Consider the following 18,892-nt stretch of genomic DNA (forward strand, 5'->3'; position numbering starts at 1 on the left):
TCCACAATTAGAATTTACTGTTACATTTTGTTTTTCTTGAATGATGACATGTGTCTGACAAGAGACAACAACCAATATCTTCACACCACCAAATTGTCCCAATATTAAATGTTAATTCACAATCAACCATTTATATCACATACCAAATGAATATTAGTTGTGTAGAATGCACAGAATAAATAGTACAGTATCTTCATTGGGTAAGTGGTACAAAACTACAAATCATAATCTTTATGTAACAATTACATTTCATTCCCTTTACTGAAAATCCCAAAATATTTTTTTTTTTGTTTTGGAGTTTTTTTTCCACATTAACCGGTCTCAAATGGTACAGACAAAAACAAAAATATCAATTTATCTGTTTTAATAAATTGAGTTTTGATACAAATTAATACGTGACACGAACGCCTGAGTACCGGAGGATCTCACCGATGAGTTCTCCTTTACCTGAACCAACATAACGACCACGAATCTCGCCGTCTTTGATGAACAAGAAAGTGGGAACTTCGATAACGTCCATGTCCTTGAGAAACTCCATACAACTATCGTTCTCATCACCGTTCATTCTAGCGAACACTACTGTCTCCGCCATCGACCGGGACAGTTTCAGCACTGTCGGATACACCTTGACACAAGGACCACAGTGTTTCAGTCCAACGTCAAGCACGATCAGCTTCCCTCCCACACGATTATCTTCAATCAGCTTCTCTACGTCAGGTCGACCGTGTAGCTGAACCACCGCCGAGTGGTTATCACCATAGTATAGCACATCACCCATTAACTGGTCCGGTTCAACACCTGCCAATGGTCAAACTTTTCCATTTATTTACGCCTTTGCCACTATATTACTTTACTAATAACTAGTCTAATTATGCAAAAACACGAAATCTTGCTTATATTAATGTCTCTTTGTTTTCAATTTCGTTGTGGTTACTAGTGTTACAACATGAACTATGCATATACCCAGCATAAATAATCATCGTAAATCGTAATCAGATCATTTACAAGTGTGATACCAATCTGCTAATTAAAATCTAGATTGTGTTAAATTAAATCTCTTTTAACTTGAGAGATTTGTTCAACGAATCATGTGCAACCTCGTTTGACTAAAAAGTCTAATTTCAATTTTAAGTTTAATCAAATAAGAAAATTTGGGAAATCACCTTCTTCCTCGTGTATCTTCTCCATGCTCTTATAAAAGCTGAAGTGAGGAACTTTCTCAATCTTCTCTCTCCGACAAAGCTCTCTGGTCTTGTCAGATTCATCACCCATAACGAGCAAGAAAACGACGTCGTTACAGGTCCTGCTCAGCTCCACCATAAAGGGGTATATCTTGTTACTATGATCACTCTTACTCGTAGCGAACTCCGCAACCACAAGTTTGGTCTTCGCATTTTTCAACGCCTCGTCGAACTCCTCTCCGCTGTGAATCTTCAGCAGCTTATCGTCTTTCGCCGGCGGTGTACCAACCTTTCCCGGAGGCGCCGCTCCGGCCTTTACTTTCACGGCGGAGAATAGTTTTCTCGGGAGGGTTTGCCTGCGGAACAGAGAGTTGGTTTTATTGTGGTTGAAGAAAACGAAGGATGAGGTGGAAGCAACGGCGGAGGACGGCCGTGGGACTACGGTGGCGATTGGTTTGGCTAAGAAGTTAGCGACGGTGGCCATTGTGTAAGTTGTGTAGATTTGGTTAGAGATCAATCAGTGAATGGTCGTCTAATGTGGATAGATGTTTTAAAATGGGTCCAAGAATTTTATGTCCACTTGTTTTCAAAATTGTGTGGATTGTGTTCACTGTTGGATTAGATTTTTTTCCTGACAGTATAAAAAGAATATGTGAACTTGGTGAGAGTGCTGTTTCTAAAAGCAATTGAAGTTGGTCTTGTTGAAACTGTTGCATAAAGACAACATATTCTGGAAGATTCCATCAGCATCTAAATTGAACCAAATATTTTTATTTTACTAAGGTTCCATTGTAGCTTCGATCTGGTAAAAGGATGGAAAATGTATTTGGCAAAAAAAAACAAGAAAATTTTGCATCAGCTGTCAAAGTTTGGACATTTTCTCAGCTTCGACCCAAAGGGTTCATTGACTTAGACATGAATACGTGTAATATTGTCGATGCCACGTACGAGTACAAGTATATCCATAATCCGGTGAAGTGAGGCATATCAAATGGGTCTTTACTCTTTAGCCCATGTGTTGTTAATAGAAAGGGCACTAAAATTTTGACCCAGACACAACACCGGTTACATGAAATAAGCTGCCACAAGCTGGCAAAGTGGCAATAGTCATGCACAATCATTTCATCACTCAAAACATATTTGAAGTTAAATAACATATAGTTTTCTTAGGTAAGCCCCGAGTTCGTGCGACCACGATGCACCCACTACCGCAATGCCATAAACTATAAATATAAACATAAAGTATATAAAATAGTCCATCAGACGGTTGACAAAATAAAACCACAAATCCCACGACCACTCACTACTATCAGTATCAGACAACAATGCCACACCTAAGCACATTCTCATTTACCAAGCTACCCCTTGATCTTAAAAGTAAACACTACACGTGCTAATCCTCTGTTTAAGCCGCCGACGCTACTCTCAGCAGATCTCCACCGTTTTGGATCTTTTCAGAAGTTAAAACTAAACAGATACATTTCTCTGTACAAAGTACAAGCAATAAGGCGGATCACTTCGATATACTTCTTCTCCGGCGAATATTTTGTAAGAAGTAAAATAACAAATTTCTAGTGCTTCATCATCCATCAAACCAAATCAAATTGAAAAGAAAAAAAAAGTACACTGAACACCAAAGCATATCAATACAATGACCCCAAAAAAAAAGATTCTTAAATGGTAAAACAGGAAATTGAAAATATAACCAAGAAGAAGAATCTCTCAAACCAAATCATTCAGAAGCTTTCTCTGGTTTTCTACAGAGAATCATATGCATCGGGGAGAAGATTCCAGTCTCACCACCTCTAGTCAAGTAATCAGCAGTCTTAAACAACATATCATGAACATCAACAGTTCCTTTAGGAGCAACACCAAGAGCTGAAAGAATCACAACCACAACATGGTTTCTCCAGTAGGCAAGCCTTCCCATCTTTAACCGGTTCCACCACGGTTTCGACGGTGGTTTAGCCAAATCTTTCTCCTTCACTACCTCGAACCCAACTTTTATCGCCGTCGCTGCTATATCTTTGTAGCTTCTCAGTCCAGGAAGCGCGTCTCCTCTCTCGATCCCTTGGATCACGTCCTTGTGTTCTTCGTCATCGTCTCTGTATTTCTCTGTTGTGACCCATTCGTAGGACACGAACAAAGCTCCCGGTTTCATCACTCTGAAGATCTCTGAGTAGACTTCTTCGAGTTTAGGAGCGTGACACGTGGCTTCGATCGAGTAAGCACCGTCGAACGTGTTTTCGTCGAAGGGCATCTTTAAAAAGTTACCGCAGACGACGTTGCATAGAGAGTCAAGCCCAGCTTTCTTGTTGTGTAGCTTGGCTCGTTGCACTTGGTACTCGTTGATGGTGATCCCAGTGACTTGGGCCTTTGAATGGGCCGCGATGGCTCTCATCGGCCCACCTACACCACAGCCTGCGTCGAGGATCTTTTGTCCAGGTTTCACGTTGATGAGATCGACGGCCATCTCTTCGTGGATTCTTGTGGCGTCTTTGTCAGATTTCCCTGGGATATGTGGTGAGAAGTGGAAAGATTGTCCCCATCCCCACTCGTAGATGTCTGTGACGAGGTTGTAGAATGTGTCCACGAAGTCTGGAACTTTCTCGGCGGTTTCGATCTCTTTTGGTCGCCGGAAGAATGACCAGTATTGGTCGTAGTTGTCTCTGACTTTCTCCGCGGAGATTGATCCTCCGGAGAGGTCTGATGCTCGTTTTCCCTTTCGTTCTGCTGGACCTAAGATGCAGATGAACCAGTAGAGGGCACCGGCTACGAGACCGGCGGTGCAAAAGAGTGCAACCGAGTCCACCATTTTTTTCTAGAGGAAGTTAGAGAGAAAGAAGGAAACAGAGAGAGAGAGAGAGAGAGAGAGGAGGCGTTAAGTTCACGACTCTTTACTTTTGTTACGGGTTAAATGGTTTTTATCTACAAAACATGTATAGTAGGAGTATCCAATTTAGAATCTTGCAATTAAATAATCCTTTTTAATTAGTATGATAACAGAAATTTATATGGTCCACATTACTTACCTCTCTATAGAAAAATATCATGGAAAAATAAAAAATAAAAAGAAATGCCATATACGTAGATAGTCATAAACAAAAATAATTGTCATATTTTGTATACTAATGTGGATTTTTGTTTAAAAATGAAGATTTTAGTTTATAAACCATTTATGTTATGATATACTGTTTCTATTTCATAATAATATAGGATGTTTAGAGAAATATTTTTGTTTCATAATATAAGATGTTTCTAATTTTCTATGTAACTTTTTGATAATATATTTTAAAATTAACCAAAGTATGAGTGAAGTTTAGGTAAAATGTGATTCTTCACATGACGTACATATTGCATATGTACTCCGATCACCATGTATTTCCGATCACCCAAATGTGATTCTTTCCTTTTCTTTCTATATTATAAAATCACTTAAAATTTAATAATTAAATCTCACCAAATCCTTAAACCCAAATCTCAAAATTCTGTTAAAATATTAAAATCTCCCAAAATTACACTCAAATCTCTAAAAATCTTGAAATATTAAAATTCCAACAAATCTCTTAAAATATCAAATTCAATACACTCCCCCTCCTTTAATAATCAAATCTCACCAAATCCCGAAACCCAAATATCAAAATTCTATCAAAATATCAAAATCTCCCAAAATTACACTCAACTCTCTCAAAATCCTGAAATATTAAAATATCAGCAAATCTTCTAAAATATCAAATTCAATATACCTCTTAATTTTATATTTTATATTATGCAGTCTTGTTTATGACTGGTTAAACCTTTTAAAAGTAATTATTTCTTAATATGCGTGTTTTAACTGAAACATCCTATATTTTGAAAAGGAGAGAACATATACTTAACTTAAGCTATGATATGACAAATACATTAATACAAATGATTATTAGATAAGTAGTATTTGGTATGCTAAATCTGATAATTTTATCTATATGATTCTCTATGTTAAGCTAAAGTTTTTTTTTCGTCTTTTTTCTCCTTTTCTCTTTTTATCATATTGTATTTCTATATTATAAAATGGACTATGAACATTCAGCCTCCGATATTGAACGTAGCCAACACAATGCTAAGAAATCACATATTAATTATGTGCTCCTTTTAGTCTATGTTCACATCTGTTATATGTGATAACAGTGCAAACTCTAGTTATCTATATAGATCCAGATCTATAGAACTACATGTGAATATTACTGTCATGAGATCATTATTTACGATCTCGAACTTGAATATCTGAGATGTATATTTCTGTGATATATAGAGATATATATATATATATATATCCTTAATAAGTTATACAAGCACTTCACTGTTTCCACGTTGTAGGGTCTCAAGGCCAGCTCCTAAATAATTTATTCTATGTGAGGTCTTGTATTTTTATTTTTTCTCTCGTTGTCCGTACAACAACTTAGGAATTGTTTTTATATGATTAACTAAGTAAGAGACAGTGTGTATCAATATAAAATGGTTTCAACTGAATTAATCAAGGGAAGAAAACGAAAAAGATACATAATGGAATAGTTGAAGGCTTTGAACATAATGATAAAAACTCCTCCGATGACAAAAAAAAGAATAAGGAACTCCATCGTTAAACCTTTGTCCCGGATCCGTGAGATCTCATCAAGTTAACAACTATTAGCTGGTCCCAATATTATTGCTTAAATTATGAATTTTTTTTGTAGATTAGTAGTATCACATGACTCATATGATCGATCGTATCACATGACGATGTGTCAACAACGAATCTTTGCTCACTCCTCATTACTTTAACATCGCTCACGTGCTGTTTTTGCGCACACGACATAATTAATGTGTTAATGAGGACAAGTTCGTTATAGATTGGTCCAATTTTATCATACTTTTATGAAACCCGATACTATTAGTTTACTCTATTCATACCAACTGTAGACCATAATGCACATACGACAATCGATGTCCAGCTATTATATTCGACCGGAAAAGTATTATTGAAGCTCGTCGAAATCATGATCTATAAAAATTGTTAATCTATATAAATTAAGTAGTAGACAGATATGGACAATGATACCTTCAAATATGTGTTTTTCTCCTACTCTGTGAACACAAAATTCGACAACTGTCGAGAGCTTTTCTTCGCATTACTGATGTAAAAATTCATCTTTAGATTCCAAATGGGAAAAATGCCACTAGCCAGAATTGTTCAATATATTGGAACTGTGTTCGACGTGTAACCCTCCATTCGATAAAGAGAGTCATAGTTTCTTGGCTTCACGATTTGATCAAACCAGGCGACCAATAATGATTACATCTCGTGATATTCTCTCCTGCCTCACTCTTGGATCCATGAACTGTCTTGACTCTTTGTTACTTATTTAAACCAATAATGATTTCATCTCGTGATATTCTCTATTATTGATTTCGATTACTTAGCGGATTAATAGGCCCAGATCGGCATGTATCTGTTATCGGGCCTAAGGAATCATGTCTTATCTATAAAATTTAGGGAAGAAGTTTGGTTAGATGCTGCAATAAGAATTGGTTTGTTTAACAAATCACGCACGTTAGTAACTAGTAAGAGAGTTTTACTGATCAGTTAGCACCAAGAGTTATCTTATCTTCATGGAATTGCTGTGTGATTGGTTGTTTTAGATGTTTGTTAGGTTACGTGTCATTAAATGATAGTTTTGTCTAATTTTGCGTTTGTAGATAAGCTTACTTTGAAAAGTTCCAAACTTTTATTAGCATTAAACGAATCGAATTAGAAAAAACAACCAATTCTATGATCGTTAAAAAAATTTCAGAAATATCAAAAGACTTCTCAAGGAACTGTCCAATAAAATAAATCCAAACGCATATTTTTTTCTCTCTCGACTAAAACCTAAAACTAGCCGCCGTCCATCCAGATCTGTTTTCCGCTTGCCCTCTCCGGTGATCGGCGCTCCTCGTCGCAGCCGTGAGAGGGTACCCAGTAGTTCCCTTTTCGTTTAGTTGTTGTTTCTTTTGATTCGTCTTACCTCTGGTGGTTAAGTAGAGAGGAGTTGTCAGGTTGACGGTGGTTCATCTCGGCGAGCTTTAGAGGCATGGCAGGTGGTCAGCTTCTCCAGAGAGAGTTGTCGTTCTGGGCTTCCGAGATCTGTAGATCTAATGGTTGCTCTGTCTTAGAAAAGGATTTGCGAATCGGTGACCTTTTGTCTCGCTCCAGCTCCTTGGTCCGGTAAACCAACTATCCAACCCTTCCTCTTTGCTGTTTTGCTAGGGTTAGATGGAATCCCTTTAGTTGTTTCATTTAGTAGGCTGGTTCAGGCTGTTTTCAGTTTTAGAGATGGTGTCGTTTACCTCTTCTTCTTCTCCCACGGTATGGGATGGGGATAAGGCAATATCTTCCCGGAATTAGTTGATTAGGTTTCGTTTTGTCTCTGACTGTTTTGGATAGAAGTTGAGGCTCCCAGTTTATGCTTGTTTGTTGAACAAGCGATTCCTCGTCGTGGTGTTTGTCAGGCCTACAAGTTCTTATGTGTCCTTTAGAGTTCTCTTTGGGTTCACTCTGGTTCGATCTTCCGCTGTCCTTGTTTGTGATTGGTGGTGTCCAGTTTGGATTGTTCGCTCCTAGTCTCTGCTTTTCAGATCTGTTCGAGGTCTGGTCCTATGGGTTTTGCTTCTACCTAGGTGCAAAAAAGTCGCCTTGTATACGACATCGCCGTATCCGGAAGAAGTGTGAAGAACTAAGTGGTTCTGTCTTTGCGGATTATGAAGATTACCATAGGAGTTCTGTTACTTTTAGGCAGTTTCTTAGAGGAGGAATGGATTTTCGAAGGTTGGCCGAGGGCATCTTCGTTTTGTACAAGCAAAGGATCTCTTGAAGTTAGCATTCCTTGTGGGTTTTGGTATAATCCTTCTTTGTGAGGTTTTTGTTTTGGTATGTTTTTGTTATGGGTGTTTCCTTCAATCTTTGTAATAGCCTTGTTTTTCAGTTCTTAGTTTCCCTTGCATAGGGCTTTAGATTCCGGGGATATCTTGTTCTTCCGCCGGCTTTAGACCTGGAGATATCATGTTTTTCCGCCGGCTTTGCTTGTAATCCTAAGTTGTAATGGTTTGAATAATAAAATTCTAGATGACCAAAAAAAAATAAATCCAAACGCACGGCTAATCTTGTCAAGTCAAGTCAAGCCTTACTTACTGGGCCTAAGTTTAGCAATGGACAATTAGGAGGACAATTACGATAAACGATAACGACAAGTTAGAAATAAAAAAAAACAGAGAGGCGTCCGATCTTAGAAGAGAGAAACGGCGCACAACAAATTAAACTTCGCTGTTTTTAAAGTAAAACCACCTAGCAAACCTTGCCGTTTGTCTTGTCACCATCCCTGAGTCTCAACATCTCTCTGTACTCATTCAGCTCCCTTTGGTACCTCTCCTTATCCTTTAACCCAATGTTCTGATAAACCTACAATCAAAATAACCAAAAAACTCGGTTAACAACAAATCTAATTTCAACCCTAAACCGGTCACGGTTATTAAGATATAATTTGTTACCGTTCGTTCCTCGGTAGAGAGATTGCTCCACGATTCGCCAATAATCTTCGTGAACTCTCTCTCCTTGTTTGGATAAAGAGACTTGAGCTTGCAATGTTTCTCAGCAAAGAAGAAATTGTAACCGCTCCGGTTGGGTTTTGGGTAATTCGGGTCTTCTCTGCGTCTGCTTCTTCGTCTTTTACCTGAACGACGCCGTCTACTCCCGGTATCAGCATAAGGCGCAACGGCACCGTTTAATTCAGCGGTTGGTGGTGATGATGATGGGCCAGGCTGGGCCGGATGGTAAAGCACGCCGTTAAGAATCTCTGAGCCCAACTTTACTTTGACAAGATAACCACAGTCGAATTTGCCTTCAATCGTACCAATAGCTGTGAAACTCGATGAACCTGTGGCCATGTATTAAAAAAAAATATCACATGTATATGATAAGCAAACTTGAAAATATACATAACATTATCTTACGTGAACAAAAAATCATATAGCTTCGGTTTTATTATCCAACAAAATCCAAATGAATATGCATCAACCATAATGACAGTGGGACCATTACGATTTCTAGACTATATTTTGAAAAGTATATTTGAGATAAACATAAAAGATTTTACGATAAGTACATAGCTGGACAATCATCATGCGATATTAAAATGTGCCCCTAAATATAAGTTACACACATATCTAATCATTATTTAATATCCTTAAATCATTCTAGTCCTTATATTAAAAACGTAGATAATACGTACATACCTTGAGAAGGAGGAGGAAGAGAATTATGATATCTTATACTCGTCGGAGGAGTATACTCGACTAGAGCCAGTTCTTTGTTCGTTGAAGGATCCTTGGCATGAAATGTAGCTGCAAAATTTGATATTCATTTTATGTGTGTTAGCATAAATAAATAACGTCTAGTTCCAAGATAATTACAATAACCATATAGACAAAAACTGATGAGTAAAATTCGGGTAAAAAACAATCGTGGATTACCAAGTTTGTAACTAATAGTAGTACTCATAAGAATGTGTCCCACGATCGAACCCATAAACTTCACATTTTGGAAACTAACTTATATGAATTTCAAGTTAAAATGGTAAACAATTGAATTTTCTAGTCTTCAGGGCATTAAAGATGATAAGAGCAAGTATTTGATGTTTCATTGATTAGCATTAAACAAAAGGGTTGAATTAAAAGAAGTCTCAAGTAGTAAGAAATAAACAAAACCTGTGGGATGAAGAAGAGGACCACGAGCATTGAAGAGATGAACTTGTTCGTAATGGAAGAGAAGATTAAGGTAATGTTTCCTTAAGACAAACGAAGCACTTGTTGTGGTCGCAGAGAATCTAAACACTCCTCCAACTTCCCTCCATTTTTTCTCTGCTACTACCTTTACAATTTACATGCATTTTTCAGAAAACAAATCAAACATATAAAGTGAAATTTTCTGTATTTTTTTTTTGTTGGTAAAGAAAACAAATAAAAAGGTGTTGACCTTTTCGTAACCTCCCCTCCTCGTGACTTCCACATACAAAACATGCAAATCCAGTTCTTTTCCACCAATCACAGGAATCCTTTGTAATATATATTCAATAAATAAAGAGAAATTAAATGGCGAAATATGTATGAGAAGAATAAAGTAAGAAGAATAATATAGTTACATGAATTTAGTGGACATGATGGAGTGAAACCGTCTGAGAGTATCCCAGAAGCGAGAAGAATCTTTAACAACGACTTCATGTGAATCCAATGGTTCTGGATACTCTTTTATCTTCGTCGGTGAAGTCGCCGTCGTTTCTACCGTCGCCTGAGACGGTGTCGATTCGTTCTCTTCCGATGACATCGCTTAAGAGAGGGTGCGTGAGACTATTCTTACTTCTCTTTCGTTTCTTTTTATTTTTAATGGTGGAGGAAGAGTGGTTTGTGTTTTTGTTTTTGTTTATGTTTTTGTCTGGTCTCTCTTTTTTGGGTTTTGGTTTAAGGAAAGAAGAGAAAAGATAACGATTCAAGATAAGATTTGTGATTTTAATCAGAGAAAGAAATAGGGAAATATAAATTTTTATTTTGCTAAGGATTTAAAAGTAACGGACGTGAGTGAGGATTTGTCATTTTCTTTCTTTTTTGTGTGTTTTTGATATATACCACAAGGAGAATTAAACATTTGTATACTTTTGTAGTTGTGTGTATATATTTTTGCTTTCAGAAAATTTTTTTTTTTATTTTCGAGGCGTTTTTGAATGATGTTTGCTAAGTAATTTGTCTGATGCTACTAATTACTTTTTTGACAGGTTATTAATACTGATATTATTGCACCCCCAACTACTTTATAGATTTTTTTGAATTAAGCTTACGAGCAGTCGAAATTTAGTCACATCTGTTTCTTTCCAACGTTATCAATGATACAGTTCAAAAATTTTGAAATTTCTTTAGTCGATTTTTATATGAAAACATCGATTATATCTAAAGAAGAAGACTCTCTTGCTTCTTCACCCTAAAAATATATAGAAAAAAATCAAGAATGTGAGTAAAAAGTTAATGATACTTGAAAACAAAAGCAGCGTTTTAGGTGAGGAATTTAAAAGAGACTCAGAGTACGATCTTGAATATCAAATGTTTTGGCATTTAAAAACCTTTGAAAAAATGTGTCACTGTTGAGTATTTGACATGCATTGGTAAGTGAAAGTTAAAGTAGTACTTATTATTAGTGCAGACGAAGATAGGAGTCACACCCTAAAACTCATCGGGTCAATCGATGGTCTGACATTTTATTTACCCTAAATAACAATTAAAAAAAAAAAACATTTTAAAGATTACAAAAAATAAAATAAAAAAAGTAAAAGTAATGGGTCTTATGCTTCGGAGAGGTTGACGTGGGATTAGGGGATTTTATGGTTCTGCTCATATGTAATGTCACGTCTCTCTGCCTGTAGATTCGGTTCCACGTTTCTTCCTTATAATCATTTTTACTTCATTATTATTATTCGATTAACATTGTTCTAATTAGATTCTTCCATAAAGTAAAATCCTTTTAGATGACGACGACATTGGAGAGTGACTTTTTAAACTCTTTGGTGTTAAAAACAGAAGAACAAGGTTTTTTTACAAATCAATTCTTTGGTTACACCATGACCATATAACACACACAAAAAAATCATTGATTAAAAAAGTTACAAGAATAGTTTATGAACATTGTTGAATAATAAGAGCACAAACAAACGATGTCAAAATCTTCAAACTAAGCTTTCATCATTTTGGCTTAGAGACTCATAATGAGACTTGATCTTCCTCGTGGTGGGTTTCATCAACTTTCTTATCCACAAGAACTTGGTCCGCGTTATGTCCATGGCTGCCAAAATTCAGGTCAGGATAGTTTCTATGGTTCAAAGAATGCAACCAAAGAGCCATATTTCCATATCTTCGCTCTGTAGCGCCGATATGAGAATATATATGCTTCAATTTGAATGCTTCAGCTTCTTCTTTGTATGCTTCCATTGACACTTTCTCATGGCTGTCTTCAAAGTTTTTGTTATAAGACGTGAAGAAGCATTCCTCGAGATAGAGTCCAACTTCTGGGGCCATTGGTACAGTTATATCCACATCCCTGGTTACATAATTTTCCAAATTAAGCATCAAAACAACCATATCTATAGACATAGACAAAGCTTTAAACTGAGAAGAAAAAGGAAGCTTACTTGCTGAAAGCAGTCTGGATAAGTGATTCAGAAGCACAATTCCTCATGATTGCAACAGCAAGACCCATCATCTTACGAATCTGATGTAGCATGAAGCTCTTGCCCAAGACTTCACACTTGATAAAGTCAATACCATCAAGATTAATGACAGTATCAGCGGTGAAGGAGATGATCTGACGATGCGCAGCCGGATCATCTGCTTTCATTCTTGTAGTAAAGTTATGAAAATTATATGATCCAACATAACAACACAGTATTCTACTGAACCTTTCCTTCTCCTTTTCACCGTAACAAAACTTGCTCTTTGCCTCGGCCATTTTGACTTTCTCTGATGAACTTGTATTCAATTTACGACTATCTTCTTGTATCCTAGCTACTCCAACATCTACTGAGCTTAAGCTAGCTAAATCAGAACTCAAAGCTTCAATCTTAAGGGCAGCTCTTAATGCACTAGACTTGTTCGACAAAATGACAGACTCTGGAATCTTACGACCTCTCTCTGAGCAAGCAATACACTTAACATAAACCTCTCCTGAACCTAAACTAGCCATTACCGCTTCTCTATCACGATGCGAGATTGGATCAAGAGCAAACACAGGGAGCAGATACACATACCTTCTTCGATCACAGAACTTCTTAGAGCTAAACGACGGCGTAACATGCTTATAACCAAAGATCCTAATCTGATTAGGGAGATTCGAATTGAGACGATCCACGAATCCAGGAGGATCAACGTTGAATCGACCTGAAACTACTTGACCCACAGCACTCACTCCTTTATCGGTTCGTGCAGATCGTGCGAAATCATATAGTTTAGGCTTGCCTCTAATGGACTCAGGTACAGCTCCGGCGTGGAACAGAGCTTCTTCGAGCTCGCCTTCAATGGTTTTCGCGCCTGGATTCTTTTGCATCCCTTGGTACCCAACACCGCAAAACGCGAATATTATAGCAACTTTTTGAGGCTCCTCGCCGCCGCGGTACAAGTCTGTTTCGTCTTCGGTCAACATTTTTGAGCTTCTTCTGATCTAAATCTCGATCAGGAAACTTGCACCGGGGAAAATTTCTAGCTTCTCTGGCTCCCGAGTGTCCATTATTATTGATAAGAGTTCATCGAACTCTACTTGTCAAGCCTTCCCCTCTGCAACGACTACGTGAATGGCTACCACCGGACAAAGGTCAAAACCCTAGAAGACGACTGAGGATAAAACTACGCCGTTTTTGGATATCAAATTGCTATTTTAACTGGGCCTTTAGTTATTTTTCATATATGGGCTTTATCTTAAGCCCAAATACTTTATTTGAAAACGTCAAGTGATTTCTTTAATCTAACAGTCAACGCGTCTAGAATATTATTTTTTTCTTCACCAGAGGACGACGACGAGTGAGAAGAAAAAAAAAAAGCAAACTTTGGCCTATGATGAAGCTTCTTCGTTTATCGACTGAGAGTCCAGATTCAAAGAAAGGAAAAAAAAAAGAAAAAAAAAAAGAAGAAGCTTTCTTTCTCTGTTGTGAATTGAGATTCTCGGCTCAAGTTGTTTACAGCTTAGTACTTGAAGAAGGTATTGTATTCTATAATTGGCTCATCTATGAAACCGTAGAATCGAATCGTCACTTTTGGTTTTGGGGCCATACTCCAATTAGCTCTGTGTTTTGTTTTTATACCTCTGACACCTTTTTAATAAAGTTGACTGTGTGCGGCCGAAATTTGTTTTGAAATTTTTTGATTCTGATTCGTTTTTGGGACTGAAGTCAATCAGTTCACGTTCCCTATTTCGGCTCTATATATACAGGTTTGTTTTGCAAAGGGAACTTCACAGAACATCACACTAAGAAGCAACAGTAGCTTCGTTTCTTCCTTGGTTTTTCGTTGATCGGGTTTTACTGAACCTTATCTCGACATGGGTTACTATAACAATGTAAGTGTCTTTTGTTTTCTTTTTCTTGTTTTTGCTCTACCAGTTTTTAAAGGATGATACTTTTGCAGGTCTTTGATGAATGCAACGATCAAACTGATATTGGTAAGTTACAAATCAGCCTTATATGCTCATGAGTTTTCAGGTTATTAGTTTTAAATCTGCAGTTAGTTATTAAAGTCTATTGCCTTTTTTCTCTATATAAGGTCGAGTTCTACGCGATGGAAGGGAAGTCATTCTCCAGGTTAGCTCATCTTTATATTATAGTTTAACACTTATATAATCTTGGTTAACTCGTTTAACACTTATAACTGTATAATCTTGGTTTGACCTTAGCCTTATAGACCCTAAGAGAAATTTTGAATTCTATATCTCAGGCTTATAATTGGGAATCTCACAAACATGATTGGTGGAGAAACTTGGACGGGAAAGTTCCTGACATCGCAAAATCTGGCTTTACTTCTGCATGGTTGCCACCACCATCTCAGTCTCTTGCACCAGAAGGTTAGACTCAGTTGATTTCCAAGAGCTTTTGAATATTTGAAATGAAATCAAATAACTATTACTAACTGCAGAAATGGTTACTGTTGTTTCTGTTATTGTAAGTCCAGGTTATCTTCCACAGGACCTTTATTCACTAAACTCAGCGTATGGCTCTGAGCATCTATTGAAATCTTTACTTCGTAAGATGAAACAGTACAAAGTTAGAGCTATGGCTGATATAGTTATCAATCATCGTATTGGGACAACGATAGGACATGGTGGAATGTATAACCGTTATGATGGATCTTCATTACCGTGGGATGAACATGCTGTGACTTCTTGTACCGGAGGACTGGTGAGTGATGATTATATTACATGTTTCATGTTTGATAGATAGATATCATTATGTTCTGAAAGCTAAAGAAAAAGTTTTCCACTAAAACAGGGTAACCGAAGCACCGGGGCAAATTTCAATGGTGTTCCAAATGTTGATCACACTCAGCATTTTGTTAGGAAAGATATCATCGGGTGGCTTCGTTGGCTGCGCAACACTGTCGGGTTTCAAGATTTCCGTTTTGACTTTGCTAGGGGGTAAGTTTTCTCTTTTCTTAACTCATTTGTTTGTTTGTTTGTGGAGTCCTTAATCTGTGAAATTTTGAATGTAATTGATGCAGTTACTCAGCAAACTATGTGAAGGAATACATTGGAGCAGCGAAGCCGTTATTCTCGGTTGGAGAATGTTGGGATTCTTGCAAATACAATGGCCATGGTCTAGACTATAATCAAGGTTTCACAATGTCTCTTTATTTTATACCCTGTGAATTGTTTTGACAGGTGACTCTAGTGTTATGAAATTGTAACACTTGTTTTTCACAGATAGCCATAGACAGCGCATAATCAATTGGATCGATTCCACAGGACAGATTTCTGCTGCATTTGACTTCACAACTAAAGGAATTCTTCAGGTACGTATATTCTTCAAGACCAATATATGTCACCTTCTTTGTAATTCATAGATATTTTTGGCTTACATAATGTCGCCATTGTACTGAAACTCAAATCATTATATGTTACTATAGGAAGCCGTAAAGGGTCAGTATTGGCGTTTATGTGATGCTCAAGGGAAGCCACCGGGTGTAGTGGGATGGTGGCCTTCAAGAGCTGTTACATTCCTTGATAACCATGACACTGGCTCTTCTCAGGTTACCTTAACTATTTCTTCTGTTGTTCATTTGCTTTTTTAGCCTTCACATGTTTCCTTACCTTTTTTTGTGGCTGCACACTTTTGTTGGTTTCATAGGCTCATTGGCCGTTCCCTTCACACCACATTATGGAGGTAAAGAAGCTCTTAAAACAAAACTTATATCCATTTCCTTACATTTTAAGTCTCTCCCTAATCGGTTTTGTGTTTTTTCAGGGCTATGCATATATACTTACTCATCCCGGCATCCCCTCTGTATTCTACGATCACTTTTACAATTGGGGAAGCTCAATCCATGATCAGATTGTCAAACTGGTAATATTTTTTTTTCATTTCTATATATGAAGCTATCATTGGATCCATGGTCCTACGTTTTCCATCTTTTCTAAAACTGGTCCTCTGTTTTTCTTTTCTCCTTTTTATTCATTGACAGATTGACATTAGGAGGCGACATGATATCCACAGTAGGTCAACGGTCCGCATTTTAAAAGCTGAATCTAACTTATACGCTGCCATTGCTGGTGAGAAACTGTGTATGAAGCTCGGAGATGGCTCTTGGTGCCCTTCTGGTAGAGACTGGACTCTAGCAACAAGTGGCCATCGCTATGCCGTCTGGATCAAGTAATCTTGCTGTATCTATCTAGACCAAACCTTCGTATCGGTGTCAAAGGTTCTGGTCTTCAGAGTTCCAGTAATATATGTAATTCATTTTCTGTACGGGGTTTTACAATAATGTCAAGCACTTACGTCTTCATGACGTAAGATTTTCTAAGCTGTATTCCTATGCAAGTGTTAAATTTGCATTTTGTGTGAATTTTTTAGTTAACGTTTTATATACAAAACTGTATTGCGTGGTGAGAAAGAGTAATGGAGACTATAGTAGAAAGGGTTTTACACTTTTCTATGAGAAGTAAGTTGACTTGTGCTCTGTTTCAAAAAGTTAATGTATTCAGATTGCAAGATAAAACCATATAGATTTTTTTTAAATAACTTGTAGGGTACAAAGCAGATGATAATGGACATTAGCTAGGGTTTGTTGATAAGATAAATTGATACTTGCCATTAAAAAAAAAAACTCATTTATTTTAAGCATGGTCTAGAAAACTCAAGTTTAGCTATTCCTTGGTCAAAAAGACTCAAAAACATGGGTGTGTAATTGTGTATATTACATTACTATATTGGTGGCCACTAGACTAGGACTTGACGAGCAGAGAGATCTTATAAAGTAGATGATGTGTGTTTGTGTATATTATATGGTCATAAGACTTCATCATTTTTGTTTTGAATTTTTAACAACAAAACCCCAATACCTTTTTTTTTACTAACACTGTCTTTTCCATCTAAGTTTCTTATATATTTGACTAAGGGCTTTGTATGGTGTTTTAATCCAAGTAGTAGTATATAATTTTTTTGGGAACTGCATAAAAAGAACAAAATCGAATCAATCATGAACACCTTCTGGCTTCACGTGAACATGCTGTGCTAAAAAGATCTTTCTGTTCATAGAAGGTCTCCTAGATCTTTCAAGTTATTAAATTGTTTTCTTCTGAATTCTTTAATGGTCATGGATTTATAAAGCTACTAGATGCGTTGCTACTGGTACATATCATGCTCAATGGTTGTGCTTTCAAGTTTCAAAACAAGCCCACGGAGAATATAAGTACAGAACTACAGACCGTAATAGACTATAACATAATTGTCCAAGTATAAAGAAAACTATGACAGTATATCAAATCTATTAAACGGAAGTTAGAGAAAATTAATAATTATTTGATAAGCAATTATACAAGTTAATCCGGAGGAAATTATGGTGGTGATGAGCATGAGAGATAGAAATGTCCCGCATGCATACTGCATAAGAAAAAAGTGAAAAAGGGGATTAAAAAAAAAAAAAAAAATTGGCTAAACCGTCAGTAAATTCCTGTCTCCTTTAAACCTTTTATTACAATTTACCAGTGTTAAAGTGTGATTTAGCTACTATTTAGTATTTACACATTTTTCCAATTTCATGTCTCAATCTTGTTTAAAAAGTTATCCAAATCAAAAAAATAAAAGCGTATAATTCTACTAACTTTTTGTTATGTTCTTGACCAAAAAAAGAAAAACAGGTTGAATATATCACATTGCTTTTTTTTTTTGTCAACAGTAGTACATAATGTACTGTACATTGCATTTTCTGGTCTTATCATATATTCCAAAAATCAAATCTTGCAAAAATTTCTACAGTTATAGTCAAAAGAAATTTGTCTTCTAACAGTTTTCTAAAAATATATATCACATTTTCTTTTCTTTTTGTATCTCAAAATATTACAAGTTAAAAAAAACATGAATATAATACTTTCGAATAGGTCACAAATAAGTTGTAAATAATGGGGTTTTAAATGTACCCAACCCAACCCATTTTCTAAATGATAGTTTGAAAAAAAAACAAATAATGGTATTAAAAAATTATCTACAAAATAAAAATCTCCTATATAATAAAACGGAAATACACAACATTTTTTGTAGACTATATAATTTTTATAAGTTGGTTACAAAATATGTTATATATTACATATAGGTTGGTTACAAATAAAGGTGATAGATTAACTGGTTAATATGTGAGATATATGAATACACTTATAACTAGGTAACAACCCGCACATAGTGCGGTATAAAATAATTATTTAATGTTTTTACTGTAAATTTTATTTACAAAATCTGTTATATTTATGGATAATTGAAATATTTAAAATTCGATTGTGTAATATATCTCTAAAATAAATTTGTATAATAATTAAAATTTAATCCGTGAGAGTTATTTTAATATCAATCTTATATTACTATATCATATGAACAAAGGGTTCTCAAAATTCATTTTAAAGATTTTATGAAAATATATTTAAAGGATAT

General features: G+C 36.2%; 5 protein-coding genes and 1 long non-coding RNA gene across 6 annotated transcripts; 2 read left to right on the forward strand and 4 right to left on the reverse strand.

Moving 5' to 3' along the window:
- Positions 206-1,730, reverse strand: LOC104713271 (thioredoxin-like protein CDSP32, chloroplastic). Its single transcript, XM_010430357.2, has 2 exons — positions 1,164-1,730; positions 206-798 (listed from the first exon to the last, which is right to left on the reverse strand). Exons 1-2 carry the CDS (start codon positions 1,663-1,665, stop codon positions 389-391), a joined length of 912 nt encoding a protein of 303 aa, XP_010428659.1. The 5' UTR covers positions 1,666-1,730; the 3' UTR covers positions 206-388.
- Positions 2,743-4,093, reverse strand: LOC104713272 (24-methylenesterol C-methyltransferase 3-like). The gene has a single exon (XM_010430359.2). The coding sequence runs from the start codon at positions 3,994-3,996 to the stop codon at positions 2,914-2,916; it is 1,083 nt and encodes a 360-aa protein (XP_010428661.1). The 5' UTR covers positions 3,997-4,093; the 3' UTR covers positions 2,743-2,913.
- On the forward strand, positions 6,936-8,300 carry LOC104713274. The gene is made up of 2 exons (XR_755599.2): positions 6,936-7,404; positions 7,689-8,300. It is a non-coding gene; the product is annotated as an uncharacterized LOC104713274 (long non-coding RNA).
- On the reverse strand, positions 8,340-10,667 carry LOC104713273 (high mobility group B protein 9-like). The gene is made up of 6 exons (XM_010430360.2): positions 10,373-10,667; positions 10,207-10,285; positions 9,939-10,101; positions 9,468-9,575; positions 8,724-9,109; positions 8,340-8,634 (listed from the first exon to the last, which is right to left on the reverse strand). The coding sequence occupies exons 1-6, from the start codon at positions 10,552-10,554 to the stop codon at positions 8,521-8,523; spliced, it is 1,032 nt and encodes a 343-aa protein (XP_010428662.1). The 5' UTR covers positions 10,555-10,667; the 3' UTR covers positions 8,340-8,520.
- LOC104713275 (tRNA pseudouridine synthase A, mitochondrial-like) lies at positions 11,844-13,613 on the reverse strand. The gene is made up of 2 exons (XM_010430361.2): positions 12,404-13,613; positions 11,844-12,312 (listed from the first exon to the last, which is right to left on the reverse strand). The coding sequence occupies exons 1-2, from the start codon at positions 13,408-13,410 to the stop codon at positions 11,976-11,978; spliced, it is 1,344 nt and encodes a 447-aa protein (XP_010428663.1). The 5' UTR covers positions 13,411-13,613; the 3' UTR covers positions 11,844-11,975.
- LOC104713276 (probable alpha-amylase 2) lies at positions 13,766-16,914 on the forward strand. Its single transcript, XM_010430362.2, has 13 exons — positions 13,766-13,962; positions 14,194-14,319; positions 14,388-14,421; positions 14,523-14,560; positions 14,694-14,820; positions 14,928-15,154; positions 15,245-15,390; positions 15,474-15,586; positions 15,676-15,764; positions 15,879-16,001; positions 16,100-16,135; positions 16,217-16,315; positions 16,434-16,914. The coding sequence occupies exons 2-13, from the start codon at positions 14,302-14,304 to the stop codon at positions 16,623-16,625; spliced, it is 1,242 nt and encodes a 413-aa protein (XP_010428664.1). The 5' UTR covers positions 13,766-13,962; positions 14,194-14,301; the 3' UTR covers positions 16,626-16,914.

Source organism: Camelina sativa, chromosome 9 (assembly GCF_000633955.1).
Source record: "Camelina sativa cultivar DH55 chromosome 9, Cs, whole genome shotgun sequence".
In the NCBI taxonomy this organism is placed as follows: Eukaryota; Viridiplantae; Streptophyta; class Magnoliopsida; order Brassicales; family Brassicaceae; genus Camelina; species Camelina sativa.